Source organism: Myotis myotis, unplaced genomic scaffold (genome assembly GCF_014108235.1).
Source record: "Myotis myotis isolate mMyoMyo1 unplaced genomic scaffold, mMyoMyo1.p scaffold_m19_p_12, whole genome shotgun sequence".
Classification (NCBI taxonomy): Eukaryota; Metazoa; Chordata; class Mammalia; order Chiroptera; family Vespertilionidae; genus Myotis; species Myotis myotis.
Genome location: NW_023416316.1, coordinates 28,463,286 through 28,488,898, shown reverse-complemented (window position 1 = coordinate 28,488,898; position 25,613 = coordinate 28,463,286). Strand labels below are relative to the sequence as shown.

At 50.8% G+C, this 25,613-nt stretch overlaps 3 protein-coding genes across 12 annotated transcripts in view; all 3 read right to left on the bottom strand.

The window, feature by feature from the left end:
• Positions 1-628: 628 nt before the first annotated feature.
• Positions 629-8,339, bottom strand: MYORG (myogenesis regulating glycosidase (putative)). Its single transcript, XM_036330534.1, has 2 exons — positions 8,081-8,339; positions 629-4,485 (listed from the first exon to the last, which is right to left on the bottom strand). Exon 2 carries the CDS (start codon positions 4,412-4,414, stop codon positions 2,270-2,272), a length of 2,145 nt encoding a protein of 714 aa, XP_036186427.1. The 5' UTR covers positions 4,415-4,485; positions 8,081-8,339; the 3' UTR covers positions 629-2,269.
• CUNH9orf24 (chromosome unknown C9orf24 homolog) lies at positions 4,408-21,609 on the bottom strand. 3 transcript variants are annotated; one of them, XM_036330537.1, is made up of 7 exons: positions 21,050-21,609; positions 16,027-16,171; positions 13,569-13,684; positions 12,514-12,589; positions 12,017-12,246; positions 10,282-10,368; positions 4,408-4,542 (listed from the first exon to the last, which is right to left on the bottom strand). In XM_036330537.1, the coding sequence occupies exons 1-6, from the start codon at positions 21,182-21,184 to the stop codon at positions 10,282-10,284; spliced, it is 789 nt and encodes a 262-aa protein (XP_036186430.1). In that variant the 5' UTR covers positions 21,185-21,609; the 3' UTR covers positions 4,408-4,542. The 3 variants fall into 3 exon arrangements, with proteins under 3 accessions (XP_036186430.1, XP_036186428.1, XP_036186429.1); XM_036330535.1 differs by lacking the exon at positions 4,408-4,542 and adding an exon at positions 9,432-9,867 and having other exon boundaries at positions 12,012-12,246; XM_036330536.1 differs by lacking the exon at positions 4,408-4,542 and adding an exon at positions 9,432-9,867.
• Positions 21,610-21,743: 134 nt separating this feature from the next.
• Positions 21,744-25,613, bottom strand: part of FAM219A (family with sequence similarity 219 member A) — a 50,690-nt gene continuing 46,820 nt past the window's right edge. For 6 of the 8 annotated variants that reach the window (XM_036330538.1, XM_036330545.1, XM_036330541.1 and 3 more), the window contains 2 exons: positions 25,117-25,171; positions 21,744-24,619 (listed from right to left, as the gene is read on the bottom strand). In XM_036330538.1, coding sequence (XP_036186431.1) covers positions 24,461-24,619; positions 25,117-25,171 — 214 coding nt within the window. In that variant the 3' untranslated portion in view covers positions 21,744-24,460. The remainder of the gene's footprint in view (positions 24,620-25,116; positions 25,172-25,613) is intronic. The other 2 variants (XM_036330539.1, XM_036330543.1) reach the window with 1 other exon arrangement.

Here is a 25,613-nt window from a genome sequence, read left to right as displayed (position 1 = left end):
TCACATGTAGATAGTGGCTACTATATTGGACAGCACAGGTTCTAAGCAAAACTTTGCTTTGTTCCTTTTTTTTTTTAATAAGGGTTGATAGGAGCTACCATTCATTGAGCATTTACTCTGCCAGTTTTTGCATAAGTGCTTTACTGACACATCTCAACAAATCCTAGAAATTCCATTTTAAAGATGAAGAAATGAAGGCTTGAGAGGTTGGGTAAACTGGCTTCAGATTGCATAGAATGCTGCAGGGTCAGTCAAGCTGTAGTCATGCTCTCCAGCCATTTAGGGAACTTTCCAGGACGCAGCCTGAGTCTACAGTCACTCCATAGCACATGGCTGGGCACCAGGGTCCAGGGAGGCTCTTGGCAAAAAGGAGAAGGAAACTAATTCCACTTCTCATCATGTGGGGACTCTGGAATCCTGTCTCCCAACATCCTATCTTCAGATATCTCTTCTCTTGCCTTTCTCCTGGACAGTGTCCTTTGGAATACAAACTCACACCTCAATGGGTGCTATGTGCAGAGGTTAGAGAAGAGGATGTCACCTGCAGGCCCAGAGGAAGGCAGTTGGGCTGGGAGTTGGGACCTGGAAAAATCCTTGTCATTTATAAACAAGGAAACAAGAAACAGTATTGTAATAGCTACCTTTTATTGAGCACCTACTTGTGCCAGGCACTTTACGTACATCTGTGCTTATAATTCCCACAACAACCTGGGAGTTGGACATTATTATCACCATTTTACATATGAGGAAAATGAGGCTCAGAGAGGTTAAGCAGCTTGCTCAAGGTCACACAGCTTTTTGAAGAGTGGTAGAGTCAGCACGGGAGATAGATAGGCACCTGTGAGTTCCCTTAAAATTGTATTAGGCATTCTTCACACTGAGAAAATAGAGGGGTGGAGGGCTGGGCAAAGAGATGTATTCTCTAGGGGCTGAGGGACTGGTTCTGCTGTCCAACCTGTAGATGGAGGCTGAGCCCTGCCCTGTTTCCCACCTCCGGGCTCTGGCAAGCAACTTCTCCAGACTTAGCTGTGAAGTCAGAAAAAAAAAAAATGCTCTGGCTGAGACTGATCTTCTTAGAACGGAAAAACGGCTGAAATGAAAGACCTTACCCTGTATGTGTATTTGCAAGCAGAGATGTGCACGTGTGGTGCGTGTGCTGAATGAAGCACACCGCCACCAGAATAAGACTATCCCTTCCTTTTAGGCCACACCCCTGCCACCTGTGCAGGGAGTGAGGCAGCTGAGCAATCATGAAGGGGCTGTTTATTTCCTACCAGAGTTCCAGGGACATTGCCTGGGAAGAGGCCAAGTCAACAATCAAAGCCTCAAATTTGCTCCCTGCCCCCTACCTCCAGGGTTACCCAGCTTCAGGGGTGTTGTGTTCATTCTGCAGATCCAGGGATGACACATGATGCCTCCCTCCCCCCTCCCCCGCCTCTCTCTCTCTCTCTCTCTCTCTCTCTCTCTCTCTCTCTCTCTCACACACACACACACACACACACACACACACACACACACACACACGGTCTTGGGGTAAGGCACCAAGTCTGGCCTGCGTGGTCTTGCAAGTCTTTGTGCTGAGCACATATGTGTACACAAGGCTGAGTGCATGTGTGTACACAGATGGTTAGTGCAGTGTTAGGAGTCTCTTCACAAATGAGGGACAACGATGATAGCGCTGCGCTGAATCAAGCCCTCCAGTTGGCCAAGTACTCCCATCTCTTCCCGGCAGCTGGGGTGGGACCAGGTCAGTCACAGTTGAGGCCAGGGCTGAGAACTCAGGGCCTGGCTTCCAACTCCAAGAATATGCCCTTTCTTAGTGTGGCCGGGGGCTATTTTGGGACCTGAAGGAGGATCAAGTCCCCACTTCAGAAGGATAAGATGGCTACTCAGGCCAGAATGGAGAGTGAGGTTTTTCTTTTGTGCTTTTAAAATCCAACCATGTGTAACAGGAACTGACCTTTTCCCCCGGAGCTCACACACCCCCACCCCAGAGAAAGGTTTCTGTAGACAAGGGTGAGTGGAGGTTTCTGTAGACAAGGGTGAGTGGAGGAAAGGGACTTGTTAGGTTGTGCGTAGGAGTGGGAGGCTGCTTCCGCGCCCTCCGCTGGCCCTGCAGGAGTGGGTGGAGCACATTTATGTTAGCACCCAGGTAGAGGGTGGTACAGAGGTAGAGACTTCCTGGGGATCCACGGGGTGGTTGTGACGAGGGTGAAAGGCCTGCAGGAAGGCGGGTTAGAGCTGTGCGGTTCCCGGGCTCCGGGCTGGGTCAGGACGCCCAGATGAAGTAGGCTATCTCATCTAGGTCGACGGGGTAATCGGTGAGCAGCACTGGGGTCTTGTCAAAAAGCTCACCCTTATAGCTGCGCCATTTGCCCGCGGGCAGGTAGACGTCACGTTCTTGCTTGCCGGGCTCCAACACTGGTGCCACCAGCAGGGTGTCCCCGATGAGGAACTGCGAGTCGATGAGGTGAGCTGTCTCGTCGCCCGGAGCGATCCACCAGAGGGGGCGCACAATGGGGTCGCCAGTGTCCGTGACCTCCCCGGCCAGCTCCAGCAGGAGCGGTGCCACGAGCGAGGCCCTCAGGGCGGTGAACTTGTGCGCGATGGCCACCACTTCCGCGTCGTACTGCCAGGGTGGGACCGAAAACTGCATAGCGGGCATGAACGCGGCCACCTCCAGCCAGCGCACGTAGAGCTCGCGGTCCGGCACCTTGCCGCCGCCCGCGGTGCGCTCCGGCACCACGTTGCCACCCACCATGTCCGGCAGGATGAACGGGTAGCCCAGCATGCTGACGGTGAGCACGGCCGGGATGAGCGAGCGCAGCCCCAGGTCGTAGCCCCACACGGAGTCGCGGTCCACCAGGCGGAAGAAGCAGGAGATGTTCTGCGACTGGTAGCCCACGCGGACCTCGGCCAGGGAGAAGAAGGGAAGCGCCATCTCCGTGTAGCGCCGGCTCCAGATGTTGGGGTCCGGCAGCGGCCTGTAGGTGCTGAAGTCCCGCGGCAAATAGCTGACTTCGCCCGCGTCAAACTTGAAGGAGGCGACCTCGTAGTGCGAGCGCAACCGCCGCAGGTGCCCCTGGAACCAGTCGCGGGCCTCGGGGCGCGTGAAGTCCAGCACGGCGCCGATGCCGTTCCACCAGCGCACGAGCGCCGGCAGCCGGCCGGTGGGCTCGCGCACGAACAGCTCTCGCTCCACGCCCTCGCCAAAGGACGAGGAATTGTAGTTGACGAACGGGTGCACCCAGAGCGTGACCTGAAATCCAGCGTCGCGCAGGCGGCGGAACATGTCGCTGGCGTTGGGGAACTTGACCTCGTCGAAGTCGAAGTCCCCGTAAGCAGGTGTGTACATGTCGTCGATTTCCAGGTGGCTACTGTTGAAGCGGTGCTGTCGGATCTGCTGGGCGAAACGCTGCACCTTGTCCTGGTCCACCTCCCGCCCGTACAGCACCCACGTGGACCAGATGGGGTCCCGGAAGGTCTCGGGTGCGGGCACCTTCGACGGCTTATTGAAATAGCGCCGGACCATGTACTTGTGGATGGAGGTGATGTCTGAGCCGACACACACACGGTAGCTGAGCTCGAGCGCGGCGGGGAGGCCGGCCGGTGGCTTGAAGGGCGTGTTGCTGTAACGCGCCTGTAGCCGCAGCGAGCGCTCCGTCCCGTTCCAGCCCAGGTGGAAGGGCACTGAGTCGTTGACCTTGATGGCAGCCGCGCGCGAGGAGAGCCAGTAGCGCTCGAGGATGCCTCCGAAGGCGGCGTCGGAGGAGTAGACGTCGCTGGTGACGAAGGGCTGCGGCTCCTGCTGGCCTTCCAGCCGGATGGGCCAATGCTGAGTCCTCATCTCCGCGCCGCCGTACCAGTGCGCCGCCTCGTCCCCCAGGAACATGGCGTGCTCCACGGCGAGCCCCGGCTCCTCCTCCTCCCAGCGCACGCGGTAGCACATGACGGTGTCCTTGGGACGCACGGTCTGGATGAAGAAGTGTAGCGGGCGCCCATCCGCCGTGCGGGAGCAGCCCAGCAGGGCGCCATCGCGGCTGCAGGAGTCGAGGTCCAGGGCACCGGAGCGGAAGGCCAGGCGGAAGACCTGCTCGCCCTTCTGGTTGCGGATGGAGAAACCTCCAAGGTTAAGGTCCAGCTGCTCCGCGCGCAGACGCTCAGCCTTGCGCAGAGAGGCGCTGTAGAAGCACCAGGCTACCACCGCGGCCAACACCAGCAGCAGCCCCAGCACTACCGAGCCCAGCAGCGGTTTCGCCTCTTTTGATGATGCTTTGGGCTTTACAGACGAGAAGTTGTCAGGCAGGAAGGTGTACATGGCTGTGGCTGAGGCAGCCTCAGGACTCTTCAGGCCTGTGTCGCGCCCAGGGCGTCGGCGGGGGTTGGCCTGGCTCTTCTCCAGATTTTGAGGCATCAGCCCTCAGTTAAGGAAGGAACGGGCAGTGGGCACATGACAAAGCCCGTCTGAACCTGGCCTGCCAGAGTCTGGAAGGGGGAGAGAGAGGCGGAACGGACCTTCTCATTCCATAGTATTTCCATTTGCTGCAGCAAGAAAGAAGAGGTGTATACTTTGGAAAGGTGTATTCGGGGACATAAGGGTTTAAGACAGTGGTTCTCAACCTTCCTAATGCCGCGACCCTTTAATACAGTTCCTCATGTTGTGGTGACCCCCAACCATAAAATTATTTTTGTTGCTACTTCATAACTGTAATGTTGCTGCTGTTATGAATCGTCATGTAAATATCTGATATGCAGGATGTATTTTCATTGTTACAAATTGAACATAATTAAAGCATAGTGATTAATCACAAAAATATGTAATTATATATGTGTTTTCTGATGGTCTTAGGCGACTCCTGTGAAAGGGTTGTTTGACCCCCAATGGGGTCACGACCCACAGGTTGAGAACCAATGGTTTAAGTAATGGCAAAGGTGAGACTTAAGAGGACAATCTGTATCTTACCCTTTCTCACGGGCCCTAATGTTTGTTGACATTAGTCAGGACTCTGAATGGGCAGGGGCAGATGACATGCATCCTATTTTTGTGGGGAAGAAACAAACCCAGACAGGGTCAGGGAGAAGTCCAGATCACAGAATATCAGACTTCATGGGATCACACATGGGAGCAGTTCAAGCTGAAGAGAAGGGGAGGGATCTGGAGAGGACATGGTTTCCCAGAGATGTGGCCATGGTGGGAGAGGGGAGGCATCATAGGGCAGTAGGATGAGTTTCCTTATCCCCAAAGGGGAGAGGAGAGAGCAAAAAGAAACAAACAGCTCAGGCATGGAATTTAATCAGAAGCCAGATTGAATCTGGAGATTAGTTCTCTCCTAGGGCTTGGTTTGGAGGGAGGCAGGGTTGGGTTCAGACATTAGGGCTGGGGTCAGGAGCCTGGCTCAAGAGCCATGGTGGCTGGCTTCTCAGACCTCCCCCTCTTTGTCCTCAAATTCTACCCTGCTTTCAGCCATTGTTCACCAACCCATTTCCCTGCCCACCTTCCTGCTCTGCTCCCAGCACCACATCTTTGGCCAGCTGCCACCCAGCTTTGTCTCTGCCACGCACCCACCATCCTGATGCCCCGCCCTAGTTTTGGACACTGTCTCTTCTCCCCAGTATTATTGCAATACTTCCCCTATAGACCTCCATGCCCTAATTTCTTTCCCCCAATGCCTTCTGCTTATAGCAACCATAGCGATCCTTCCAAAGGTGTGGTTCAGTTGGTTGGAGTGTCATCCAGTGCACGAGAAGGTCGTGGGTTGGATTCCCAGTCAGGGCGGATTTGGGGCTCATGCAGGAGGCAACTGATTGATGTTTCATTCTCACATTGATGTTTCTTTCTCTCTCCCCCACTCCTCTCATCTCTTTCTCCCAAATCAACAGAAGCATGTCATTGGGTAAGGATTAAAAAAAAAACCCAACTTATCAGATCACATCTCCTCCTAGTTTACAGAGCTTCTCATGAACCCTGGGATAAAGTTCAGAAGCATAAATTTTGCAACTGAGGTTCAAGACATGATATGGTCTCATCTGCCTTTTTGATTCCATGTCCAGCCAGGCCTATCTTATGACTACCAAGCTCATTTTTCCCCCAACCTAAATCCTTCAGGCCACCTGCTTTAGATTTCACCGATCCACCTTGGGCCAACATTTCTCCCCAACCTACCAGCTCTCCAGGGATCAGAGGCGCACCTCCTCCCAACTACACACATATACTCTCACACACTGTATGCTAAACACCCAGATATGACTGGGAAACATAGACTTGGGGGAGGTGTTTTGCAATCTGCTGCTCAAGGCCACTGACTCTTCCTGATTTAGCCCTCAGGACAGAGTCCAACAAAGAAATAGCCCTAGCCAGGTGCATACAGACATACACACTGCCAGCCAGCCCGCTGCACCAGCTAGGGGAAAGGAGAGAGGGAGACTGGCAAACAGTAATTAGTCTCCTCCCAGATGCCAGTGTCTGTTTCTAAGTCCCCCAGGAGATGTCAGAACTGTTCAGGATCTTTACCACCCCCCACCACTCCCCTGAAGAGACTATCAAGAATGCCAGGTGCAGATCAGAACTTTGATCCCAGATTTCAATATATAGCCCCTCCCCAATGTGCTATCTCGGCCTCATTCTCTGTGCTCTCTGCCCCACCCAATAGCCTAAGCTAGTTGGTTCTGGCTGGTCTGGAACAGCCTCTTAATCCCTTCCTCTCAGCCCACATAACACTTAGCTTTCAAACTCCCCTCCCCAGTATGGATTCCCCTTCCTGTAGGTACAAATTAGAAAAGTTCCCCTGAGAAATGCAGGCAGTAACCTTTTGCTGATGACCTCAAGCTAAACAAAACCCAAAGAAGGTCTTAGGTGGCCCAGGTCAGAGCTGCTATATATTATATTCAAGGCCCCATTCTGGGCACTAAGGACATAAATGGGAAAGGTCCAGAGCTGAATAGGGCCCCTCATTCTCAAAACTTTCATATTAAGTCAGACCATTTCATGACCCCTGGAGGCATGGAGAGGCCACCAAAGTGACCTTAGAAGCCTTTTCCAACACTTAATTTCTGAGAAGCTTAACTTTCTAGGATTTGGAGGTTCTTTGATGAAGGATAGGAGCCTACAGGCCTGAGCACCCACTCCATGCAGGCCCTGTGCTGGTCTCCCAAATGCCAGCAGAGCACCCACCCTAACAGTAATGCCAAAAAAGAGGCATAGCTACAGTGCCTATTGTACATATGAGGAAACAGTGGCCAAGTCAGAAAAAAAGGAACTTGTTTGAAGTCACCCAAGTAGGTTTCCTCAATCCAAAAAGTCAACTTAATCCTCCACAGCCCCAGTTTTAGGAGACAGGACTTAATGGTCTGACAGGCTGAATGCAGCAAAGGAGCCTTGTGGTCAAGAGGCTGGGACAGGCTTCTATCAAGTGGGTGTGGGCACCGGTGAGGCCTGTTTTCCCAAGGGCTGCTGCTGCTGCTGCTTGCTCCAGGAAGAATTCTTGTGGGAAAGGGGCAATTTTAATAGCATCTGGTACCGGGGCTATGGGGCAAGAACAGTGATTCCAGTGTTAACGGTGGCGTTACAGACTCCTGTAATCTGCTGCCTCCAACCATCAGACCAACCACAGGCTAATGTCGGCAGGTGGGTTTGTTCCTAGCCAAGACTTCTCCCCACTTGGCTAAGGTCAACCTCAATCTTGGCTGCCAGCCCCTAGTCGGGTATGAGGAGGAGGACCCGACAGGCCCAACTGAGGGGAGGCCATTCCAAGCGGATTCGTTTCTTGAACACTGTTCCCAGGGGAATATGTGGAAATGTCAAAGGCAACTCGATCCGGCCCATTTCCCTGCTCAGCGGCGGGATCCGGGAGATCGAGTGACTGGGCCTACAGCCTGGAATGCTCCACCCACCTCCCAGTGACCCGCCCAACAGCTGCAAAGTCCAAAGGGACAGACTGAGGTCAAGGGGCCTGTCTCCCACTGGAAACCAAGGTGACTCAGGTGTCCAGACTCTCCGCACGCACTCAGCAATAGGAGCAAAAGTGAAGTGTGCTCCCTCCGAACCCGCCCCGCCCCAGGCCCTCCCCCTGGGCTCACTCACGGCAGTGACCCCAAAAGTGGGGGTGAAGGTAGGCTCCTGCAGATCTCCACGCTAGCCAGAGTTGAGCTGCCACCGCGCAAAGCCGAGCGCCGCCTACTTAGGGGACAGCTGAGGCCCCGCCCTCTGGCTGGCTGGCCACGCCCAGGTCTCTTGGTCTCGCCCAGGGCCTTGGAGTCCATCCCCGCCCCAGACGCCGGACCCCTCCTCCCACATTGTCACGCGGACTTGAGGCCCGGCTCCTTAGCCCCTACCTTCCTCCTACTCCTCTGGGCTCAGCTCCCGGCATCTCAGGCCAGCAGCCAGCCCAGTGCCTCCCGGCTCCGCCCTCGCCTGCAGGCCCGCCCGCTCGCGTGGGGCGGGGGCGGGGGAGGGGTCTGCTCCAGGTCTTCAGGGAAATGTAGGTTTGGAGGAAGGAGCGGCTGTAGAATGTTAGGTTTCTTGCACCTCCAAGCTACATTTGGGATGCGTATGAGAAGGAGCGAGCCGCAGGGTAAAGGGACAGGGCTAGCGCTTGGCATTCCTTACCCTCCAGATTTGGGCAGGTGGAGGTCGTCTCGGTATAACGCTCTTATCAGCTCTCCCATATGGAAAAAAAAGTTTCTTATATGGGAAAAGGGTAGCAGGATTCCTGGAGAATCTCAGCGGCCCAATGTAAGGCGGATCCAATCAAGGACTCCACGGAGGGACCTTGGTTTCACCAGCAGGGAGGCCCAAGCTGTCGGTTCTCACCAGTCCAGACCAACAGCATGGAGGTCAGGGACCTGGAACACTGGCTTCCCCGCACCCGCCACTCCCCAGTGACGGGCGTTGGAAATGACTATACTGCGAGGAAGTGAGCGTGTCCCGCTATACCCCTGCCCCAGGGAGGAATGGGGTGCAACAATACTGAAGATCCCAGAGATTCCAGAACCTCCCACTCCTTGCTCCCCGAGGGACATAGAAGCAGGGCTTTGTTTTGTAATTTGAAATTTCTTGATCACGAAACCGGCCAAAATTGTTTTGTTGTTTTGGACCCTTCTCTTGGGTTGGGGAGGACAGCAAGGTATATGAACATAGGCTTTTGGGGGGTTGTGATGGGGAGGATTCTGGGGTGAGAAGCATTAAGTTTAGGAGATATTAGAGGAATGTTAGCTGGAGGGCCCTTTCTGCATGACTAGGTGGACCCATTTGTTTGGGCTCTGGGGTGGAGGGGAGGAGGACACCAGGTGTATCTAGGGCAGCGGTTCTCAACCTGTGGGTTGCGATCCCTGAAAATACACCCTGCAGATCAGATATTTACATTATGATTCATAACAGTAGCAAAATTACAGTTATGAAGTAGCAACGAAATAATTTTATGGTTGGGGGTCACCACAACATGAGGAGCTGTATTAAAGGGCCGTGGCATCAGGAAGGTTGAGAACCACTGACCTAGGGCTACTTTTGTGTGTCAGGAGGGCACTTTAGGGCCACCTAAGGGAAGTGCTGAGGTGATGGGAGTGGGGAGGGCTCAGGGCAGGTTGACTTTGAGAAACTGCATCTTAGCGTAGGGGACTTGGCAGAGGCCTGGGTAACTGGTTCCTCATTGCCAGATCTTGCTGGATGAGGACACGGGAGGCAGGGGAATATGTGGAAATATCAAAGGCAGCCTATGGGGTGAAAAGTTTATTTATTGCTCAGCCCCCGTGGCCTGGTCCCGGCTCTATCAGTAGGAGTAGCCAGGGTAACCCTCGGACAAAAACTCGGGGTGGACAACATAGTTGTTTCTCTGGGAGCCACTGGTCTTCTTAAAGTGACTTGTGTCCCACCTGTGGGAAGAGATGGGCCAGACCTTTTGGACCCTTATCTGTTGGATTCCAATTCTCAATGCTAACCTTATCCCAACATTTTGCCCCTAATCCTGACCTTAGGCTCCAACACTGACTTCAGGTTCTATGGCCAAATTTTTGATTTCCAATACCCAGTCCCTAACATTGACATTTTACCCTCTACTTCAATCCCTGAACCTAACTGAAATCTTGACTCTATGCCCCACTGTCAACCTGTAACCTCTCAATGCTGGCCTCCACACCTTCATGGAGTCCTCCATCGCCTTGTTAGTTTTGACTTCACCGTGGCACTAGCGCCTCCTGGTGGCATCTTTCAGTTAGTGCATCGCAGCGGAAAGTATACACCCCCAATTCCGCCCCCCGCCCCCAGGTACTCCACCGCGCCCGACTTACCTAAGGTTCGCATAAGGGTAGTACGGCCGCAGGGGCGTTATAACAGCACAGTGCATCCCGGGCCGGTGCTCGCTGGGCGATACACTCCTGGAGGAGGAAGCGGCGGCAGAGGTTGGGCCTTTTGATTTTCCCCTAACCCCCAAGCCCAGGCCAGGACTCTGGTCCACGCTTCAGGTGTCAGTCCTACGTCTTGGAGATCCTCTCCTCAGGTCTCCGGGCCCTTCTAGACACCGTCGGAGCATCGCCTCTGGGAAGACACCTGGAAGTCCCCTCCCTGTAAGGCCTCGTTTCTGCAGCCTGGGTTGCGCCGTGGAGGAAGCACCCGGACTCTATCGAGGGTCGGGCCTGGGAGTCCCGGGATCCTCGCCCCAGGACGGCAATTGTTGCACACTATCCATCCAGGGAGCCGTGTCTCTGAGCCTCAGGAACTTCCTCCCCGCCCCCTGCCCCCCATTCCCTTGTAAGGGATAGGACCCAGTCTCACTCAAGGACTCAGTCTCTCTGTCAAGGGAGGGGCGGCGGGGATCACCAGGGGGTTAGGGTTCAGAGCACCCCCTGCACAGCTCTTTAGCCCAGTGGTCGGCAAACCGCGGCTCCCGAGCCACATGCGGCTCTTTGGCCCCTTGAGTGTGGCTCTTCCACAAAATACCACGTGCGGGCGTGAGCGAAGTTGACTTAAAAGTTTAAGTAAAGTTTATTAAGTTAATTTTAGGGAACGTTGTGGAGTGAAAGAAGATGTAGTGTCAAGGATTGAGAAAGGTATGTTGAGATGGTTTGGACATATAGAGAGGATGAACGAAAGGAGATAGACGAAACAAGTATACAAGATGAGTGTGGATGGGAGAGTTGGAAGGGGTCGACCTCAGCGGACATACCTCAATCAGATTGAGGACGTTTTTAGCAAAGGCCAGCTTAGGAGTACCCTAATTAAGTTAATAACAATGTACCTACCTATATAGTTTAAGTTTAAAAAATTTGGCTCTCAAAAGAAATTTCAATCGTTGTACTGTTGATATTTGGCTCTGTTGACAATGAGTTTGCCGACCACTGCTTTAGAGGGATGGGGCCATTGGCGTTTTCCCAGGTCCAGCCCGCCCTATGTGCCCCTGGTGCGGAGAGGGGACTGCACTGCAGTCTGGCCTGCGGCTGAGCGCTCCGGCCTCAGTTTACTCTGCAGTGACAGGCAAGGCTGTCTACCTCCGGAGGCGGTGCAGGGCTCCGAGGAGGCCAGGGCCCTTCTGGTCGCCCGGTCACCATTTCCTCGCTCATTTGGCACTCAGCCACAACCCTGCCCATTACTGACGATGCCCCGAGGCCCAGGAATAGAGGACACTTCTGAGAACACGTCCCCCGGATCAGGTGTCCAGGTAGGGAGTGGGGCTGGCGGGCACGGGAAGGGGATGAGACTGGTGTGCGGGGGGTGGTTCACAGAACCCTCCTGAACAGATACAGGAGCTAGGCTGACCCTGGTCACAGTTTCGGAGGGACAGGATCGGAAACCCGGGGGAATCTCCGTGCAGGCTCTGCCGCTTCAGCTGTCAGTTCAAGCCCAGGGGCCCGAGGGCGGGACGGGGCGGGGTCTAGCTGGGCTGGAGGGGGTGGGGCCTGGCGTAGAGGCAGAGGCTGGAAGCGGCTCGGGATGGAGCGCTCGCCGCCGCCGGAGGGGGGGCTGGGCTCGGGACGGCGGGTTTGGGGGCGGGGCCCGGCTGAACTGGGCGGGCCCTGCGAACCTTACTGTGGGCTGCGCGGGGCACAGAGGCCGCAGGCGGCGTTCTGCGCAGGGCGCCCCGCCGACGCAGTAGTCGATCCCGCGCAGGCAGTAGTGGCGGCCCGAGCAAGGGCTTTCATAGCCCTGGTAGGGCAGGCGGCCCGGCAGCGGGTCCACGCACCCGCATCGGGGTGTGATCTGCGGCAGCGTCTGGTACCGTGACAGCGAGTTCAGCATGTTCACCACCACCTCGCGCTCTGGGTCCGCAGGTCCCCAGCCCGGGAGACCCAGACAGAGAGTCACAAGAATGGGAAGAGACAGGGGGAGAGAGAGAGAGAGAGAGAGAGAGAGAGAGAGAGAGAGAGAGAGAGAGAGAGAGAAAGGGACAGACAGAGACAGGGTTACACCCTCTCCAGGGTCCAGGGTCCTCGGCCCCCACCTCGTCCCACAGGTCCCCATTCCACTCTTTACGGCCTCCTGATACCCGTCCCCCCTTCTAACCCCCCCACCCCCCCATCCGTTACCATAGGCATTGAGTGGCTCCGGCTTGGGAGGGTTCTCTAAGGGCATTCCTCGAACTGCTGTCTCCATCCCGGCTTCCTGGAAATGGCACACACGCTACCTCAAGCTCTGACCTGGAAGGACCCCTTTGGGGTTCTCCCTCCCAGCACCCCAGACCAGTCCCAGGCCGCCCCTAATCCGGTCCTCCAGACTCTCCCCTCTCTGCCCCGCCCCGTTTGGAGTTGTCGCCAGGCAACGCATTTACTCCGCCTACCTGGGGTGGGGAGGGGGAAGGAATGAAACTAGTAGGACCGGGTAGGCACCTGAGCGTGTGACAACCCTACCTCAGCGTTTGCCTGTGGTTTTACCCCCTTTTGTCGAGCTGATTGTCTAGCTATGTCTCCGCCTCTCTCTAACAGGGTGTTTTCAATATTGCCTGCCCATGAGAATCCCCTGGGAATTTGTGAAAAGTCCTGCTTCTTGAGGAAGTTCTGATTCAAAAGGGTTCAGTCAACCTAAGGTCAGCCATCAGCCTACAGTGAGAGCCCCTGCTGAGGCCTCAGAGCCTCCCACACTCCCTCAGACCCGGGGCTGCCCTGGACTCCTTCTCCCCTTGGATCACTCCCCTGTGTTTTATCTGCATTGCCTCTGAGTGGCCTGATTTTCCCTCCTTTTGTCATTGCTGACATCACAGAGGGGAGAGTAGGCAGGTAGACAGCCTAACACTGCTCCTTGGCCAGACGTGTGGAAGGAGCCAAGTGGCAAGCTTAGGCGTATAGATTGTCAAGGAGTGCACGCTAGCCTATCCCCCATAGAACCCAGCCAGAAATTGGGACCCAGTGAAGCCAGTCCTGAGACTGGGCCCCAGTGACCTAGCACAGCTCCACTCCTGGGTTCCCTTGTCTCCTGGAAAATACAAACCCTAGTGTCACAATTTCACCGATGGGAAAGAGGCCTGGAGCATTGCTGATGGGAAAGGGATGAGTAGTTAATGGTGAAATATGTCACTGTGGCTTGGGAGGTGGAGGTGTGTGTGCATGTGTGCCCAGACGCCATCTGTGCTGGGCCCAGTAGATACCTTAGGCAGCCGGGGAAGGCATGTGGTACACTTGTTCCAGCCAGTGCAGCAGTAAGGTCCCATTCTCCATGCGTTACCCCAGTCACTACACAGATAGCTGGGGTTGCATTTGTCTGCTGGATTGTAAGGGTGGAGGCGTAAGACAGTGTTACTCCTTATTCTACCCCAGGATCCCAGACTTCCTAAATGTTTCTACATTGATCCCCAGCACAAAACTGGATTCTCTCTGATTTCCCTCAGGCCAGTCAAAGCCCAGCCTGGCCCCATAATTGTCTTAGACACTGAGATACATCCCATTTTCTTTATTTTTATTTTACTTTTTTGTTAATCACCTAAGGATATTTTTCCATTGATTTTTTTTTAAAAAGAGAGAATGGAAGGGAGAGAGAGACAGAGACTGAAACAATCAATGTGGTGAGAGAAACACATCAGTTGGTTGCCTCCTGCATGTGCCCCAACCCGGGTTGGGGATTGAGCCTGCAACCAATGTACATGCCCTTGACCCCTCAACTGGAATCAAACCCCGGACACTTTAGTCCACGGGCCAACCTTCTATCCACTGCAGCCCATTTTCTACCTCAGGCTTGTTTCTACCTGGGTCTGGATCCTTTGAGCTGATCGCTTTTTATCGTGGCACAACCCTCTCCGAATGAGCCAATCTGGAAACTGGGCCTCTTCCCAATTGCTCCCTCTCTCTCATCTTCCACATTTATTTCCCAAGTCTGCTTATTCTGCTTCCTTAAAACCACTTGAATCTATCCCCTCTTCCAGTCTCCCATGATCTCTCTGTATCTCTGCAGTGCCTTAACCCAGAGACTATATAATGTTGTGATCCATAGAATGGACTCTGCAGACAGACTGCTTGTCTTCAGATTTCAGCTCTGTCAGATATTAGCTGTGTGTTAATTTGACTGAGTTAATTTCACTGTATCTGTTTACTCAATTTTAAAATGGGGTAATAGTATTGTCTACTTTATAGGGCTGTTATGAGATCGAAATTAATTAGTATATCTAAATACTTGGAACTTAGAAAACTATTATTTTATTAGCCTACTGGTCTCCCTACCTCATTTTTGAAATCCCACAATCCAATCTCTACTCAAAAGCTCTGGCACTTTTTTTTTACAGATGTAAATCTGACCAAGACACTTCCCTACTTAAAACCTTTCAAAGCCCTATTCACCTAATCACCCAAGTTTGTCCAACAAGGCCCTCTGTGATCCACTCTCCTAACAGTCTGAAAGAACACATATGAGAGACATCAGGAAAGGAGGTCTAGGAGCCCTAGAGGAAGGGCAAGTGTGTGTATGCAGCATAGTATTGGGATTTGGAGTTCTGGGTTGGTGGGTTGGACATACTGAGTTGGGGACATTCATGAAAAGATGACTATAGTCAGATGGAGAGAGGAATTCTGATGAGAGGTCGAGGCTAGAAATACAGACTTGGAGTTGTCAGTAAAGATGTTGGCTAGATGAAATGGTATCAGGAGAGGAGTACGGAGAGAAGAGGGCTCAGATTAGCACTCGGAGGAACCCAATTTTTCCAGAATAGTTGACAAGACACCCAGGAAGTTGAGGCATCAGAGAAGCTGGGTAAGGAAGGAGTTTCAAGAAGTAGAGAGTGGTCGGAGAGTGAAAGGCATAGGGTGGGTCTCATAAGGTAAAGGTTGAAGAGTATCATGGATGTGGTAGTTAGAACCACACAAGAGCAGTTTTAATGTTTGAGTGTAGAAGATGCAGACCCCCAGTTTCAACTGGATGAAGATTTTGTCATCACTCTTTTCAACAAGCACTTATGAAGCTTGGTGCTATTTTTTTTATGTGGAGGAGGCACAGCTGTGATTAAGACATGACTCTCTGCTCTTTGGGGATGTACAGAGCAACAGATCATTAACATCTAATCAAATGAGAAAGATAATTTCTCATAAGGTGTAAGAAGGAGCGAGGAAGTAGATAGAAACAGTGAGTATAGACTGTCTCTGAAAATCTTGGTGATGAAGGGGAGAAGGAAGAGAGACTTTTTAGGCAGGAAGAGATGGGAAAAGGCTTCTAGGTGGAAGGGAAAGAGGTGTGGTAAGGCCGAGGGATGCAGGAGAGATGGGGAACTTGACGAAAAAGGGTCACTAAGAAGTTGGGAGGAGATGGCGCTTGGATTTGTTTGGAGGAGGTTAATACTTCCTCTATCTCTGTGGGGATAAGACCTAGGCCTGTTCCAGTTCTTTGGCATAGACAAGGAGCTCCCAGAAGAGAGGGCTGAATCTCTTCCAGGGTTAATGTCAGGTCAAGTGGTTTGGGAGTCAAGCTGGAGTGGGGGTAGTTAGAGAAGAAGCCCCTGTCGTGGGGGAGATAAGACTGAAATATGATCGGGGTAGAGGTCAGGATCCAAGTTGGGTTCAGATGGAGTGTCATTGTTGGGGTCACTGAATAGGGTCAGAGTTGGGCAAGGGGTGAGGCCCTACCTTCCTTTTGAGAGGGCCAGTATTTCTCAGGCAAGTAGGGGTGGCCTGGTATGGAACTCTTATAGGTGTAGTCCCGCACAGCACATTTAACCATCTTCTCTAGGGCTTCCTGATCCACAGGGCGCTGAAAAGTCTTAGGCGGGCCCTGTGCAAGGGGAGAGGGGAGGAAATGGCTAAGTGCACAGAAACTCCAGCCTTGGAGTCCTACTGGACTTAGATCCAGCCACTATTGAGAAGGTCAGCCCAGGTGGGTCTCCCAACCGCCTCCCTTTTTAAAATTTTATTTATTTTAAAAAGTTGCTACATTTTAATAAACCAAACAGTTCTGGCCATGCATGATGAATATTAGGGACAAAACATATTAGAAATAACCAAAGGCAAACTAAAAAGTTATGGGAAATTCTTTGTTTGAAATGCCAAGGTATTTGGTGAATGTATGTATAAAATAATTAAGTTCCACCAAAGTTAATTTAAAACAAACAAACAAACAAACAAACAGGACAACACATGAATATTCTCTCCCCCCCAAAAGTAAGAACAATAAATCAGAAAAAGTCCCAGATTTCAAAACCACTACCTGTGCCTGAGGATTCCCACGCCAGCCTTGGTCCCCTCTGAATAGTTCTCTTATTTGAATTGCCCTTTGCTTCTTTCTTTTCATCTAAGACTAGGGCTTAGAGCCAGGCACTTGACTTCAGTCAGAGTGGTTTTCTGATGTTTTCATTTCTGTCCTTTTTTTTGACTGGGTGGTTCTTAAGGACAGAGTCGGAAGCTCCTGTTCTCTTTCTTCAGACTGTGTTTAATTTTAACTCGGAAAACTATGATTCTTTATCTATTCTATATACTAATTCCCTGTCAGTCACATGTTGCAAATATCTTCTCTCAGTTTTTGGCTTCTTGTATCTTCATTTTCTCTGTGGTATCTTTTTTTTTTTTTTTTAATATATTTTATTGATTTTTTACAGACAGGAAGGGAGAGGGATAGGGAGTTAGAAACATCGATGAGAGAGAAACATCGATCAGCTGCCTCCTGCATACCCCCCACTGGGGATGTGCCTGCAACCAAGGTACATGCCCTTGACTGGAATCGAACCCGGGACCCTTGAGTCCACAGGCCGATGCTCTATCCACTGAGCCAAACCGGTCAGGGCTGTGGTATCTTTTGATGAATAAAAGTTCTTAATATTAACATGGTTGAATTTATTAACCTCTTATGTAGTGCTTTTGTGATTTGTTTAAGAAATCCATCCACACTCTAAGTTAATGGAGACAATGTCTTATATTTTCCTCTAATATAAGCCACAGTTTATTTCTTTAAGTCTTTAATCTGTGAGGTATTGCTTTTGGGGTTTGGTGTGATTTAGGGATCAATTTTATTTTTAACTATATGGATAACCAATTGTCCCATTAAGTATCTATCTTCTCCCACAGATTTGCAATGTCACCCAAGCCTGCGAGGCATCTAAATGTGGAATTCCTTCTATTTATTCTGTGGCTGTGGATTCATTTCTTTCATTAGTTCTGGAAAGTTCAGAGCTTTTCCCTCTTCAGATAATGCTTATTCTTTCTGCTTTTTTTTTTTTTTTTAAAGGACACCAAGTAGATGTGTGTGAATTTTCTCCTATCTTTCATACTGCTTAATGTTTCTTTCATATATCCTATCTCTTTGTCTCTCTGTGCTGCATTCTGGAAAATTTCTTTCATTCTCTCTTTCATTCCACTGAGGCTTTTAAGCTGTGTCTAATCTGTTCTTTAACCCATCCAGTATCCCAATATGAATATTTGGTTTTAACACATATGGTTTTCATTTCTAAAATTCCTAGTCAGTTCTTTTCTTACATTTGTCTGATATTTTAAAAATACAATCTCCTATTGTTTGCTCATTTTAATAATTTCACATTTTATTTTAAAAATTCATAATTATTTTGTAGCCATTAACTATTAATTTCAATATCTGAAGTCCTTGGAGGTTTAAGTTGGCTGTTTCTGCTGACTGTCACATGGTGGTTTGTTTCCTTATAGCTCTTCTTGTGAGCTCAGATTTGATTGGCCTTATTCTAAAGGATACCTGGAAACATACATTGAGAATATTTTTCACCATAGAAGGGATACATACATTAATCGTGTGTGTGTGTGTGTGTGTGTGTGTGTGTGTGTGTGTTGGGGGCAGGGAGCTAGAGATCACTGAACTTTCTGGTTCAGTTTGGAATTTGCAGGTTTAGTTCCTCCGCCTTTTAGCTAGCTGAAGACTTAAACTCCTGCTTGTAGTGCTGACATTTGTCTTCAGGACAACCCTGTCTTCTAAGTATACTTACCACTCACCTCCATGAGAGTACACAACAAAATAAAAAATTCTATGCAGGACCTAGCTATTTTGAAGCAGAAGGGTTTTCCGATTTTTCTAGACCACACTGTACTGCCAGAAGCAAAAGCCTTTCCTTCATTCCGTTTTAGAAAAATATGTTTTTGTTGATTTCAGAGAGGAAGGGAGAGAGAAACATCAATAATGAGAGATAATCATTGGTCGGATCGAGCCCACAACCCAAGCATGTGCCCTGACCGGGAGTGGAACCGAGGCACTCAACCACTGAGCCTCGCTGGCGGGCTTTCATTCTTAATCCCACTGCTACTCACTGAAGATCGGGCCAGGTTACTAAGGGTTACTACATCCAAGAGATTCCTTTCTGTGTCGACATTTGATACCGACCTTTGTCTAACAATGCTATCTTGGTTGGCTTCTCTGACTTCCTTCCTATCACTCTGTCTCCTTTTATAGCTCTCCTTCCTCTAGCTACCCTTTAAATATTGATATTCTCCACAGTTCTGGGTTTGGTCATTTTCTTATTCTTCCTTCACAATCCTATTCACTCCTATGACTTCAGCTACGACTGATATATTGATGATTTAAAAATATATATATGTAGCCCAAACCTCTTTCCTTTGCTTCAGAGCTAAGTATATCCAACTATCCACCAGACATATTTTCCTGAAAGTCCTTGAATATTTTTGCCCCCAAATCCATTCCAAATCTCTCTCTATGATTCCAAATCTCAATTTGTAGCACTGTCCATTCCTCCAGTTGCCAGAGCTCCCAATCCAGGAATCATCCTAATCTCTCCCCTCTTCTTTATATACTGATGGTGACCAAGACATGTTGATCTATTTTTTAAAATTTTTTTCTATTCAGTGTGGAAAAGCAGGCAGGCGCGCTCATATTTTTCTGGTCAGCATGTAAATTATTACAAACCTTATTACAGAAATTTGAAGTGTATATAAAACATTTTTAAAATGTGCATGTCCTTTCTCCTAACAATTTCATGTCTAGGAATTTATCTTTAGGGAACAGTTGATGCATAAAAAGATAGATATATACAAGAATAATATTAGCAAAATTTTATAAATAATCTAAACTTCCAATAACATATGATTTCTTAAATATACTAGTATCTTGGTACATTCATAAAATAAAATAGTATAGAGTCATTAAAATTATAAAATATGTTTCACAAGGAAAATGACCTGCCATATGGCTATACAAAAAAAGCAAGATTCAAAATATTAGTATACAACATGATACAATTTTCATAAAATATATTTGCTTCCTAAATGGGCATATAATAATAAATTAACAGTGGTTATTTGGGGTTGTGAGATTATAAGCCTTTTTTTCTTTGTGCCTCTTTGAGTTATCCCCATTTTCTGCATTAAGCAACAAATTCCCCTTTTCTCTGCCACAGTCTATCCTTATCTCCCACATACATCCTCCTCCCTCATCTTCTGCCATCTCACTCTGCTTCCTGCCCTCAGCCCCAACCCCTTCAATCTCCTGCCACTGTAGCCAGAGTGGCATAACTCACAATCTAATCATGACACTCACAGATTAAAAAACCTGGAGCATTATGTTCTTATTTCTTACCACAGCCTGAGGCTCTTCATGGTCTGCAGGCTCCTCTCCCTTGCACTAGTAGTTCTCAGTCCCTGGTGGGCCCCTGCCCCCAGGTTGATCTGTGGAAGCCTCCTCCCCCTGAATCTCTTAATAGACCTGCCCTAAAGTCCCAGGAGTGCTCTCCTCTTTCCAGCTCTTGGACCATTGCCCATTGGCAGCTCTTGGAACATGCCTTTGCTGGGGCATGTTCCACACAGCACAGCCCTACTTTATTCACTTGTTTGCTGAGAGCTCCTGAAAGACAGCCTGGCACATGTAGATCCCCAACAAAGTTTGTTGGATGGTGCATACAGCTAATTTCCCTTAGAGCAGTGGTTCTCACCCTTCTGGCCCTTTAAGTAGAGTTCCTCATGTTGTGACCAAACCATAAAATTATTTTCGTTGCGACTTCATAACTGTAATGTTGCTACTGTTATGAATCGTAACGTAAATATCTGATATGAAGGATGGTTTAGGCGACCCCTGTGAAAGGGTCGTTCGACCGCCAAAGGGGTTGCGACCCACAGGTTGAGAACTGCTGCCTTAGACAGTCACCATTAGACTCACAGATCTCTCCATTTTGTGCAAAGTGGCAAAGACAGATACAAGGAGCCTGATATGCATGCACAAAAACATGACTATTGGACATTTTCTGGCATATCCCTCAGGCAGTCTCAGGACCTTTGCACGTTCTGATCATTCTGCCGGGAACCCTATTCTTTTAGCTCTTCACCTGGCTCTCATCTAGGTCTTCTATGACCTCTATTTGAGTAACTCTCTCTGGTTACTTTCAATTTCCACTACCCTGTTTACTTCCTTTATAGCATTTTGGATAATTTATAAAAGTCTTGTTTATTCCTTGACTTATCTAACTCCTTACATCTCCTAACTTGGTGTAGCAGAGCACTATGAAAGCAGGATCTTGCATTATTTTATATATCATTATAAATTCCACATCTAGGCAAAAGAATAAAAAACACACATGCAAAGCTACAAATAATTACAAAAGTAACTATAACCGCACACTGCCAGTCCATCCAGACATGCATGGCCATACGCATTAGCCTGCCCCTGTCCCCCACCCCAACCTCTACTTACCCGGCTCACAAACTTGTTGGGTTCCCAGGCCCACAGAGGTGGGTCGTTATAGACCTTCTTGATGGAGTTAGGAGCCCTGTAGGAGTCAGTGTAGGTGCTGATGGGGGTCCTGGTCTTTCGGGAGAAGAGGAACATAGTGGGGTCTAGGGAATGCCCAGGTGGGCTCTACCTACCAAGGGTTCCTGCAAACCATCAGTGATTCCCCCCCGCTTCCAGATTGCCCACACCTCCAGCCCGGCAGGTGCCCTTAGCTGCTGTGATTCCCTTCTATGGAGGAACTCTCAACTTCCCTCTCTCACAGCTTTCCTGCTCCTACCCCACCCTGCTACCCCCTCCAGGATGGGCACTGCCCATTATGATATCACTTGGCTTAGTCCCAGCCCTGAGGAAGTGAGGAGGTCCAATTCTCTTCCTGCTCCAGCCTTTTCTTCCCTCAAGTCTCTCAAAAGAACCCAATTTCCAAGAGTTCAGAGGGTCCCTGGAGATCTTCGAGGCCAACCTTCTCACTTTGATGAAGTTAAGTGGAGGTTCCAAGGGGTCAAGTGACTCACCAGGGTGATGCAGCAGGTCAGTGGCAGGCTTGGCTTGGGAACCCATGAGTGGAGGTAGAGTGAAATGTGCATTCAGAGGATCCGTTTTCTCCCCTTTCCAGCCCACCTGGCCCTGGCCCACACCCCAGGTAGGGAGCTGAGGCTGACTTGTTTGATGCCTTTAATATCATTATTTGTGTTACACGATACACAATCAAGGATGATGGTCAATACTGCGATGGAAATGTTAAAAAAAATATTATACACGGCTCATGTCTTCCACACACCTTCCTGGAAATAAATTAGTGAGCACGGAGAAACCTGGCTGGGTGGCAGCCAGAGCTGAGGGTTGAGGGAGTGTTAAGGCAGTATCTACAAGGGGGAAGAATGACAGGGGGCAAGCTAAGGCCTCAATTCCTCCCCTCCATCCTCCCAGACAGGGGAGGAGGGAACCACACACTTCCTAGGCCCAGAGGTGCTGGCTGCCAGCCTCCTACCTCTCCCCACCACTTGTACACGGCTTCAGTTGGAACTCCTTGCCTGCCAGGGAACTAGGTATGTCCTGCGTGGAGGGAGTGTTCCCTGGTTCCTCAGGGACAGAGGGGTTCAGCAGTGGGCTGTAGTCACACAGCAAATCAGCAGCAAAGGTAGCAGTCTAAATGAGCCCTGGTGGGGCCCTACTTGGAAAAGAGGAAGTACCCATGTTCTCGAAGAGTGAGTCAAGAAACCCAGGGTGGTGGTGATAGTAGTAGGAGGCTTGGCTCTGGGGCCCAGATGGCAGGGTGTAGGGATCTGACCTTGGTGGGAGAGATGGGCACAGTTGGGGGCTGGTATGGGCCTTGTGGGCCCTGCAGATACCGTCTCTGTCCTTGTATCCCTTTGGCATTTTCTCATCATCTAACCAGGGTTCCTGTACCAGAGGAGGTAGGGCTGGGTTAGGGGTTGGAGAGCTTCATCTTAGTACTTTGGAGCTGGCGACCCCTGGGTGTAGTACAGGGAGAGCTGCTACCCTTCCTAAGTAGCAGCCTTATTCTCTCATTACCCTCTCCCGCTTCCAGCTCCACCTCCCAGGGAATGGGCTGTGAGGTGGCAGCATGGAAGAATGGAGGGTATACACCCTGGCCCTGGGATATGGGGTTTGTGGGGCATAGACAAGAGCAGTCTTAGGCTAACTGTGCTTTCATTTTTCTTTACATGGGGCAGGTCTATATTGCCCAGTCCCAGGGGAGGACCTTGACTTTCATCATCAGCTTCTCTGGCATCTTCCCCACCCCAGCAACTGCAGCAAAGACAGCAGTACACACATTCTGACTCACAGACACCACATATACCCACATACACAATATATACTCACACACATACACATTCATAGACACATACACATGTATTCCCAAATAGATCTGCATGCACTCAAACATACACAGGTCCCATAGGAACGCCCCCTTCTCCTTTTCACACAGACATACAACTCAGGAAGCCTCCTAGGTGTACTCAAAGACACACAGACCTCCCCATACCCCTCCACAGAAATTCCTCTGACAAAATTTCTTCAGAACGTTCAGACGCTGCTCATTTGACAGTTGAAGCCCAGGGAATGCAGCGGCTTGTTGAAGACCACCGGGACAGAGCCAGAGCTGGGGCTAGAACCAGGCTCTGAGTCCCAGTCCAGGGCTCTCAGTCCACTGCACTGCTGAACAGCCTCTCACACTGTTAACAGACCACACAGTCACTTCCTCACTATCTAGGACAGAAGCAGACATCTAAAAAGACAGGCCCACACAGAGACAGACGCACACCCTGACAGCCGCAGGCACACACGCATCCTATCAAGCGCTCCCTGCCATACACAGGCAGCCATAGCATTCTCCTAAGCTTGCTCCCTTGAAGGTTCTTACTGGGAAGAAGGATTTGAAATATTGGGCTGGAGTGAGATGGGAATGGGGCATTCGAGGCTAGTGTTACCTCCTGCTTCTAACCTGGGACAGAGACCAATGAACAGAAGCGTTTGTGTGTGTGAGTGCGTGTGTATGTGTGTGTGTGTGTGTGTGTGTGTGTGTGTGTGTGTGTATGTGGGGGGGGGTGGAGAGGGGGTTGGCAGAGAGATACATTGGTTAGGGGCAGGCGAGGACAGATCATACCATCCCAACCATCCCAAACTCTGGCCTGTCTCTAAGGCCTCTTACCCTCAACTCAGAGAATAAGGAAAGAAGGAAGGAAGGAAGGAAGGAAGGAAGGAAGGAAGGAAGGAAGGAAGGGAGGGGTGAATGGGGCAAAGAGGAGGAAGTAGGCAGTGATCCGATAGGTGGGGGACAATATTCCACTGGGCAACTTTGCCAGGCTTCCCATCTGGAGATGAGGGGAGAAATGCAAATAGGTACATGGCCAACAGGGACTGCTGGAGGGGCTCCAAGGTGCTAGACCTTGCCCCCACTCCACTGGGCCTTTCTACCTCAGAGTCCCTTTCCTTACTGGGCTGGGGGTTCATGGCTTCATGGGGTGGGGCCAAGCCCCTGGCTTTGTGATCCCTCCCACTCATTACTGTTGTCCTCCCTGCTGTCCAGTCCCCCACTCTCCCACTGGACTGTAGCTTTGGGGAGAGCAAAAAGGTGCTGGGCAAAGTCCCCCAAGTAACTGGACAAACAGCCCCTTCCCCTCCTCAGTTTCTGGGGTAGAGAGAGACCCGGTTTTGGTTTCTCCGGCTCCATGAACACACAGAGGTACACGTCCTACCATAGGAGGAAGCAATGACTTTTACGAGGTTGGCGGCTGTAGGGGACGCGGGGCCGGGGGGCTGGCAGAAGAGCTGGGGAGGGGTCTGCCCCTGCCCTGTCTAACCTGGCCCCCAGTGGCCCGGCTCCATTGGCTGCGGCAGCCCTACCCACTACTGAATGTGGCAGGCAGTGGAGGACGTGGCCTGGCAGCACATGCAAGTGGGGTTCACGGACTTGGGGGGAATGAGGTCCAGGTCCTCGTCGTCGGGGATCTCATCTAACCGGTAGCCATCCTTCAGCAGCTGGATGTTCAAATCTTGGTTGATCTGCTGTAGACAAAGGGGAGGGAGGTCAGGCTCCAGGGATCCAGGGGCACCAACCACCAGGCCTTCCCCAGATCTGTCCCATCCCAGGTCTCTCCAGAAACCCCTGGCTTCACCCCTAATTCAGTTCTGGCCTCACTTTCTTTACAGGCACTTCCTTGTGAGGCTCTGCCCCATGACAGACCCCACCCCATTCTACAGGTAACTTCCCATCTCAGGTCCTGTCTCTATTGGGGCCCTGCTCCTACTTGAGGCACATCCCTGTACGGTGTCATCTGTTTTTCACGTTGCATTCTATGTAAGTGACAATCCTGGGTTCAAGTCCCATCCTAATCCCAGGATCCCCTAGGTTGAGGCCAGGGTCTAACAGCCCTGCCCCATTTAGGACCCACCCCCACAGCGGCTCTGCCTGGCTTGGCCCATAGCACCGCTCAGGTGTGATTTGGCATTGGCCCATCCCTGCTTGGAGGGGTGTGTCCAGGGTAGGAAGGGTGGGGCCTCACCTCAGCAGAGGAGTAGCCAGAAGAGGAGTATCTGGACATGTCAAAGTCATCATCGCTGGCCATGGAGAAAAGGAGACAGAGGGAAGTGATTCCTGGAAATTAAATAGAAAACTCCCTGCACCACCCCCTGACCCCCACCAGTCAATACCCCACCCTTCTCCCACACTTCCAAATAAACAGCTCAATCTAAATGAAAACTGCTTGCTGTACCAATGAAGTTTTAAGACAGGTTCCCTAGCCCCACCTTTCTAAATAAATTGCCACCCTTAACCTCTTTCTGAGTAGAGATGCTATTCCTTTTCCCCCACCCCTCCCCCTTTTTATCTAGGCTCAAATCACCCTGGCTTGTTGAGTTTTCCCAAAGTCCAGGTCTAGCCAGGTGTGTTCCCAGCAGTAGGGCTGCTCCCTTGCAGGGGGCAAGGTATTAAGCATTAAATCAGTGCCCAGTCTCAGGGCAGCCATTGGATCAGTTGTCCCAGAATAGCAATAGATTGTAC

Coding starts and splice junctions, on each gene's coding strand:
- CUNH9orf24 (XM_036330535.1), bottom strand. CDS start 21,184: ATGTTCCTCTTCTCCCGAAAGACCAGGACCCCCATCAGCACCTACACT. Junction 13,685..16,026: donor CTGGCCCTCTCAAAAGGAAG/GTAGGGCCTCAC, acceptor CTTACAATCCAG/CAGACAAATGCAACCCCAGC. Junction 9,868..10,281: donor TACCCTTATGCGAACCTTAG/GTAAGTCGGGCG, acceptor CTCTTCCCACAG/GTGGGACACAAGTCACTTTA.
- MYORG (XM_036330534.1), bottom strand. CDS start 4,414: ATGCCTCAAAATCTGGAGAAGAGCCAGGCCAACCCCCGCCGACGCCCT.